Consider the following 8,729-nt stretch of genomic DNA (forward strand, 5'->3'; position numbering starts at 1 on the left):
ATTCACTAGTATCTTAGGTGACTAACATGAGGATAGGCCAGTGATTCTCGAGCTGGACTATACCCATGTATTCCATCCTTGGTTATGGCATATTCATTGTGTAACCTCTTCTTTCCTAACGAGTTCACACTTGATTGTGTGTACATACGTTGTGATACTTTTCACATTGGTCTTTCTATCATGTTGTAGACTTAGTTCTTTTTGTTTGGGAGGAGAAGAAAGAAGAAAAAGATTTCATCCCTGTCTCATTGTGTTCTCAAGTCTCCATTGCTTTGGGGTGTGTGTGCTCTTGAGCGCTTCACCTCTCCCCCCTCTTGTATGTTTTCATTAGGCTCCCAAGTAGAATGTGATACATAAGTGGTGATGACTTCCAAGTTTCTTTTTTTTCTTCTTCTTCTTCTTAGCCTACTTTAAAAATATGTGATTGTGTAACTTTCGTGCTTTCAATAGTAATAGAATACTTGCTTCTTCTTATGGCACCTCTCACTATTATAACAGTGTGTGTGCAACAACAAACTTAGACTTTGATCCACTAACAAAAATGCCTTTTCTTTGCCTTTTGGTGACCTATAGCAGCAAATGTCTGATCACCTATATGCACAATGGAATGAATTTTATTTGGGCCATTCTTCTTGCAAGAATGCTAAATTTGACTCCTAATTTGAGGGCATCCAAATTTCCCTTCATCACGAATCTACAATGCAAATACAAAGTCTTGATAATTGTTGATTAAAGAATTGAGAACATTGATAACTAAGGTTCCATAGAATGGTTTCATTAAAAAAATAGCAAGGTGCTCTTGGACATCCTTGGTTTTTTTGAGAAATGCATCCATAGAATCATCCTCAATCCATATATGGAAGATTCAACTTTTTATGGAAGTAGGCCACCCGTGCCTTAGTACACACCTAAGAGATATTAGGAAGTGTCCCAAGACCATTTGAAAATATTACATGAATAAATAATTGCTATTTTTATAGAGAGCACCAATAGTGCATGAGATTATGCATCCTTTGTAATCCACCTTTTGATAGGGTGTTACATCTAACACAATTTTATGTTAGCTTTTGCAATACTAGGATGTGCATCCTCCTCTAAAGCACCTTAAATGACAACAAAGTTGAGGACAAGTAAGCAAGTCACTTCCCAATATCTATAGTAGCATTCCATATCCCTTTGCCAAAGTAGCACATGCCACACATCATGTAGGACTAAGACAAATAATTGGGTGCATCAAGTTTGTCCTTAAGCACTAGCTTATTGAATAAATCATTGTTAGAGTACATTGGTTTTCAAAAAATATATTTGCTTCCAACATGGAAATGATAGTTGTATTTATTACACCTATATTACAAGATGAAAAATGATGGGAAGTACTCAAAAGACCATACCAACAACACTAAGAGTAGGTTTGCTAATGTTGGAGATTGAAAATGTGAAGTGATAGAAGTGTCCATCATGCTGAAGTCCGTGTCAAATGGGGCAAGAATCTGATGCAGTTTCTGCCTATATGTAAGAGGCTTGCCAAGGGGGTGGAGTGAAGGTCCTAACACCTATTGTTGGAAACAATGTCAAGAGGGCAAAGCAAGGACATAGCAACAATGTGGGAGCAAGATCTATTATCAAAGTACACAAAAGGAAAAGAGCAAAAGAGAGCTATGAAATCCTCACATAAACAAGAGTAGGATGTGTACTAGTCTACAAGGGAGAAACATCTCAAGGCCAAGCAAACTCAAAATGTTCACACAGACCACCACACTATATGCTGCAAAAACAAAGCATCTTACTCTAGATAGAGGTATGAGAATTCCCACGTTGTGTGCATCCTGATTTTCTTCATGTCAGGTTGGATATCTAGTAACCCATACCATGTATCGAATCATTTTGTACATTGTCTGATTCAGATTACAAATTGGTCACTGTGCTTGATCATTTATATGAGGACAATATGCTAAAAAGAAACATTATCTTTAAAAGATGAGCAGCTACATACCTTACCTCAAAAGTACTCCGTTACCACTTCTAAGACACTTATAACTAAGCCTTGAAAGTTTGGCGAAGGATGTATAAGTTATCAATCATATGTGCAGCATGTAGTAGGCACACCAACGTTTGTAATGTCAAATCTTTTTATGTCATCGTACTCTACCATGATCAACCAATGATGGATTTGGGAAAAGATCCCAATGTATCTCAACTTATATTACAATGGCATTTATGGTACCTCAAGAAGCAAAGGTTACTATACTGTTGAAGTCTGATTGCAATGCTCATTACCTCGCTCATCCTCACAAACCTTTTTGTAATCTTTCACCTTTGCATTTATATAGAGTTTTCATCCCATTTTGGATTTCCCACTGTAATTTAGGACTGTTGAGACAGACGTGTGCACACACATACATACACAAGATCCTCGCAAAGGGGGTAGCCTTACCCATGTGTTGAAATGGAAATCCCGAAGGCCTTTCTCATCAAAGATGATATCACTTTCATTAAGCAGGTTTGTTATCTCATTTGGTCGGACTAGAAACCCGGTCTCATGGCGGCAGATCTAATGTCCGACTAAAGATATCAACACACCAGTCTTTTCTTCTTTTGCACTTGATTGCCTTATGGCAAGTGATACTCACTTCACTACTTGGCATCAAGAGGCTAATTACATGCACAATAAGGTTCTAGTCACATCCAGGTTACTTGATTGTCTTGATAAGCATATCGAATGTGATGAGTTTAATAGGAGGGCATGAACTGGTCTGGGAACTATAAGGATGTTGCAATTCTTGGTCAATCTCAGGTTTACACTTTCTGTTGTATCAATATTTTCAGGTGCCTCAAGGTTACAAGTTGATTTGGAACAGCTTGGAGCAGCAGCTCCAATGGCATTCCCCTTCACCTACGTTACAACTTTCATCCCCATGGTCAGCCAATTTATATGGTGTCTCCCACAAGGAATATGCTGCAATGCTATAAGATGTCCTGCAGTGGATGTGTCTTCAATACCACATGCGATGAGATTGTTACTCATCTCTTCATTTCTTGCCCAATTGCAAGAAAGGCCTAGGACTGTGCTAGCAATGATATTGAATACATACAATATTTCCCCATAATTGGTTTAGCATTGAAGGCAAAGTGGCTGACCTGCATTGCCTAATCACCTCCCAAACTATAAGGCTATGTATTTTCCCCTAGTACATTTTAACCCTTCAGCTTTGAGTTGCAAGTTATGTATTTTCCCTTAGTACATTTAACCCTTCAACTTTGAAGGGAGATGGGTTTCAAATCTTTTTATCTTTCAATGTCACTGTGGTTAATACCAAAAAAAAAGTGTGAATGTGTGTTGCACACATGGATGTCTGTGTGCCATGTGAGTGTGTTGTAGGTGCTCAAGCTTTTGGCTTTTGTACTAAATCCTGTACAAGAATATTATGCTCAGCAGCAAGTTCTCAAAAGATCAATCATTTTGTCTAACAAATCTGTTTTCTAATATGTGTGAAGTGTTAGTATAGAATGGTAGTGCTTGATTAAAGGTAGCATTTCCAATACAACTTTCACTGGTTTGATTGATTTTCATCCTTTCCCCATTATGGTTGCCTACTAAAGGAGCATCAACCTGTGGCATATAACCTTCCGTTTTGACTTGCCTGGACAATCTTTGGAATTTTGCACAAAACATCCCATCTGGCACAAGCTTGGACTCATCACCAACAGTAAACTCGTGTACTTTGTCACCAGCCTCAATCCATGATTTTCCAGCCTTCTTGTAAGAACCAGCATTTATCTTCAGTTCTTCTGTTCTCAAAGAATCTTCCCACATTTGGAGATCCTTATAGACAGTTGACATAAGCACATATGCTGAAGCATTCACTGAATCCAGTTGCAAAACTCCGTCAAAGCTTTGCCTTGCAAGCTCCACATTCCTATGAAATTTACAACCTGCAAGCAGAGACCTCCATACAACAAGATCTGGCGAGTTGGGCATTGTGTGCACCAAATCTCTTGCCTCAGTCAAACATCCTGCACGAGCAAGAAGATCTATCATGCAGCTGTAGTGTTCAATACTTGGTTTCAAGCCGAACTCCTCTCTCATGCAATTGAAGTATTTCTGGCCCTCCTGCAATGAGCCAGAATAGCTGCAAGCAGAGAGAATGCTGCTAAACATCACATCATCTGGTTGCACACCTTGATGTCGCATGTCTTCAAGGCACTGCCCTGCCTGTTTAAAATCGCCATGTGCTGCATACCCAGCAATCATAGAAGCCCACGATACAGCATCCCGATCACACACATGATCAAAAACACTCCTTGCCTCTTCTATGCTCCCACATTTTGCATACACATCTACAAGAGAGTTCCCGATAGCAACCTCTAAATCAAGTTCAGCTTCAAGTACATGATTGTGTACAAATCTGCATTGCTTTATAGCTCCCATAAACATACAGGCCTTCAAAAGGTACAAAAAAATTACTTTGCTTGGCTTTAGACCCTCTTGTAACATTGTCTCATACACATGAAGAGCACTACAACCATAGCCCTGTTCAACATGTCCTGCAATCATTGTCGCCCACGAGATTACATCTTTATTCTGGATATTATCAAACACCTTGCATGCCTCACTCAAGCTCCCACACTTGGCATACATGTCAATGAGGGTGTTATAAACAACCTGATCTACTATGTCTGTACATCGCAGGACCTGGTCATGGACCACCTGACCCTTTAATCTGGCTCTGAGGTTTCCACAAGCTTTTAAGACCAAAGAAAACACCACATTATTGGGCCTGACAGGTTCTTGCTGCATTTTATCATACAGTTCAAGAGCACAATGATCATGGCCATGTTGAGCATATGCTGAAATCATTGCACCCCATGATACCACATCCCTTTGGGTCAATTTGTCAAATGCCTTGCGTGCCTCCTGCAAATCCCCACACTTGACATACATGTCAATAAGGCTGTTCTGAACAACCAAGTCTGATTCCAATTCTCTTCGTAGAAGTTTTTTGTGAATCATCTTTCCCTGTTCTAGAGCACCAGCACCCCCACAAGCTTTCAAAACAAAAGAAACTATTAATTCATTTGGCTTTATCCCCTGCTTATTCATTCCGTCAAAAAGCTCCAGGACACAGGGGTAGTGTCCATGTGTCAGGTAGCCAGACATGATTGCACTCCAAGATACAACATCTGGTTTTGCCAAGTCATCAAACACTTTCTGTGCCTCATTTAAGCTCTGACACTTGGCATACATGTCGACTAGAGTATTCCCAATTTCTAAGTCCAACTCAAGTGCATTTTTTACAATATCATTATGAAGATCCTTGCCCTTTTCTAGGTCACCTAAAGTGCCACAAGCTCTCAAGATACACAGATATGTTGCCTTGACAGGTGGTTGTCCCTTCAAACACATCTTCTTGAAAAGTTCAATTGCAGAAATTGCATGCCCATGATTCACATAGGAAGTAATCATCGCATCCCATGACACAACATCTCGACTGGATAAGTTTTCAAACACAGCCTGTGCCTCTTCTAGGCTTCCACATTTACCATACATATCCACAAGTGCATTGCCAACAACCAAGTCTGATTCAATTTTCTGGTCACTTGTAAGAATATGCTGGTGTATAAGTCTCCCATTTGCTAACACTCCAACAATGCCACAAGCCCTCAAAGCACTTGCATAGATCACTCGGTCCGGCTTCACATCCTGTTGTTGCATCTGCACATAAAGTTCCAGAGCCGCCATCCCATGGCCGTTCTGCGAATATCCTGCAATCATGACCCCCCACGTCACCACATCATGATCAAGTAGGTCATCAAAGATTTCTCTTGCCTCACTTAGGCTACCACATTTTACATACATATCAATAATCGTATTCTTGACAACCAAATCTGACCTATATTTGCTTGCATTGATCTGGTCATGTATAGATCTTCCCTGCTGCATTCCCCTGGTGTGACTGCATGATTTTAGGATGCTCAAATAGGTAACCCTATTCGGGGTGATCCCTGCCTCTTCCATTTTGTAAAATAGTTTCAAAGCCCGTGGGCCTCCTCCTAGATTTGTGTGTGCTGAGATTATAGCGTTCCATGTGTAGACACTGGGTTTCAAAGTCTTGTCAAAGGCTTGATTTGCTTCAGGCAAGCTACCAAAAGATGCATACAGTCGAATAAGGTAGTTGCAGATTAATGCTACTGAATCCAATCCGATGCCGACTACCAGGGAATGCACTTGTCGTGCCGCCCCCAGATCTTTTGTCTCCGAGAAGATTTGCAGAACAGACAGAATGATGTCCCTTGGAACATGCCTTTCATCGAGCAGCAAAGTCTCTGTGCAGGGCCTGCCATGCCTCATATGTGGGCAAGCTGCATGAACAGCAGTGTCACAGCCATAAGTCCCACACCATCAGCCCCAGCCCCGCAAGCGAGAACGATCTGTCGGCTTGGTTAACCGTGGCCCATCGTTCTGTGGAAACCCCAACTTCCGGGCCATCCATCGAGCATCCCCAAAGACATGTGATGCTCCCATTTGAAAATATGAGTGTCACAAGACGTTTTAGACAAAATCCCACTATAATTCCCACATTGTGGATGTGCATCTACGAAGGAAGCATGGCATGCATGGGCATGTGTGGCCGCTGGTCTCTGGCTAGAAATATAGTCGCTCCTTGGTATAAGCTCATGACGTTAAAAGCTATCGGGAAAAACAAGCAAAAAATCCCCCCTTTTTTCACATGGAATCATGTCCACCAAATAAATATGCTTCAAATTTGCACACATGCCCACTCGCAACCATGTCGAAAAGACTACTTGTCACACTTATATATTCACACAAGAATGTGTGGACATATCAATCCTCAACAAGGTACAATTAGTCTGAGCTATACTCTTATAAGTTTCTTTATGACTTCATCAAGCCTTCATTCTCCTCACGAACCTTGTACCTTACTAACCAAAGAAGATAGAGCATTGTCACCAATAGCTATTAAAGAATCATTAATTAGATATAATGACAATTGTGTGTGTGTGTGGTACTCACAGGAGCTCAACATAATGTCGAGATTAGACAAGACATGTATACCTACAAGAGCTTCCATTCTATCATGACTCATGCTATCTCTCACATAGTCGTTACATGCCCTTGCACTGATCCAAGTATACTTCATGTTATCCCAAGAACGTGAAAAATAAATAACAAGCTCAAAGTGTGTTATAGACTCAACAAAACTTACTTCTCTATTATTGTAGAGGAGCCAAGTCTCACAAAATACATAGCCAAGTCTCACAAAATACATAGCCAAGATAAAGAAGCCAAGTCTCACAAAATTACACATAGAAGAATGAGAGAATCTATTCATTTTTTGAACTGTAAATACATAGCAACTCACAAGTAGGTTGTCTCAACCCTTTTCCTCTCTCTAGTCTAGTCAACTAGCCTATTACAATGCCCTTACGTTCTTATGGGTTGCCTACGATAGAGTACTACTTGGCACAAACTTCCTACAAAAACTTATATAACATGCTTGCAATTCCACATTCTTTTGCAACATAGGAGATAACATGCATGGGAATGAGCCTAACTCAATTGCACAAAAGTATGCCAATAGGATATAAAGATTTAATGGAGATGTCCTATTTTGAGGATTCTAGAGTCTAAGATTATTTCCAAAAATTACTCTATCACTTTTTGACATTTAATACGTCTTCCTTCTTGCTACTTTCAACTTCAACACCTCTCTTCTTGTTAATACTTCCATCTTCAGAACCTCTATTCTCTTTGACTAGCTAGCTAGCCAATATTTAGCATGTTTCCTTTTTGCTTCTTTCATCTTTAGGACCTCTATTCTCTTTGACTAGCTGGCCTCGATTGACTCCTTTGTGTTGGGGATAAAGGCACCTATGCCTAGCCACCCACATTTACTCATTGTAGATTGTACTCACACACCTATACACTATAGGTGGCAGATGCCCATCATTGTCACTTTATACTTTATTCTTTCAATGACTATTGAATAAGGGAAGGTCAATCACATATTGTAACTATTGGAGTTTCCACATACATTGTTTCTCTCACTCTTACTCCATCTGCCATAGCTCTTATTTTACTCTTGCTTCCACTTGTGTGCTTCCACTTGAGCTCTATCATTCAACAAGTATCAGAGCTTGGACTCGAGGAGCTTCATCGATCACTTGCTTGAGCCCATGAAAAAGCTTCAGCTCAAGGTTTCATGGCAACCATTGTTTCTTCCTCCTAAGATATACATTGAGTCTTCACTTCTCCTAGCTAATTCTAACTTACTCCTGGCTCGTCGAGGAGCTTCCCAAGGGTTAGTTGACCCTTGTTGAGTGCTTATGAAGTTGAACAATAGTCATTTTATCCATTTTGAGTGGATACAAAGCATGCTACAAAAGTCATGAATAGCTATGGCAGCTTGACAACACTTTCATATTTTAGCCATAACTTTTGTATACGATATTAGATTCATGTATTCTACAAAGCACGATAAAAGCTATAGATTTGAGCACTCATAAAGTTGATTTTTTGCAGTTTTCAGTTCCCTATATTGTATAGAACAAAATAGTATTGATCTGGACAGCAAGCATTTGATTGGTTTATGCTCTACTGATGCTAGTAGAAAGTGTTTGCAATGCTTGGATTATGCATTAATGCTTCAAAAAGGCTTTTGGAATGATTAGAGATTGATTAGCTCCAGTCATTGAAGTGTTTATTTCTG

The 8,729-nt window shown here is 40.0% G+C and overlaps 1 protein-coding gene across 2 annotated transcripts; it reads right to left on the reverse strand.

The window, feature by feature from the left end:
* Nucleotides 1-2,557: 2,557 nt before the first annotated feature.
* LOC148022222 (pentatricopeptide repeat-containing protein At3g16610-like) lies at nt 2,558-6,680 on the reverse strand. Of its 2 annotated transcripts, XM_087697865.1 has the most exons (2): nt 5,892-6,058; nt 2,558-5,763 (listed from the first exon to the last, which is right to left on the reverse strand). In XM_087697865.1, exons 1-2 carry the CDS (start codon nt 5,917-5,919, stop codon nt 3,452-3,454), a joined length of 2,340 nt encoding a protein of 779 aa, XP_087553991.1. In that variant the 5' UTR covers nt 5,920-6,058; the 3' UTR covers nt 2,558-3,451. The 2 variants fall into 2 exon arrangements, with proteins under 2 accessions (XP_087553991.1, XP_087553990.1); XM_087697864.1 differs by having other exon boundaries at nt 2,558-6,680.
* Between the last annotated feature and the right edge of the window lie 2,049 nt (nt 6,681-8,729).

The sequence above is a fragment of the Lygodium microphyllum genome, chromosome 17, assembly GCF_053477565.2.
Source record: "Lygodium microphyllum isolate KBCC chromosome 17, Lygodium_microphyllum_v1.1.10, whole genome shotgun sequence".
NCBI classification, from domain to species: Eukaryota; Viridiplantae; Streptophyta; class Polypodiopsida; order Schizaeales; family Lygodiaceae; genus Lygodium; species Lygodium microphyllum.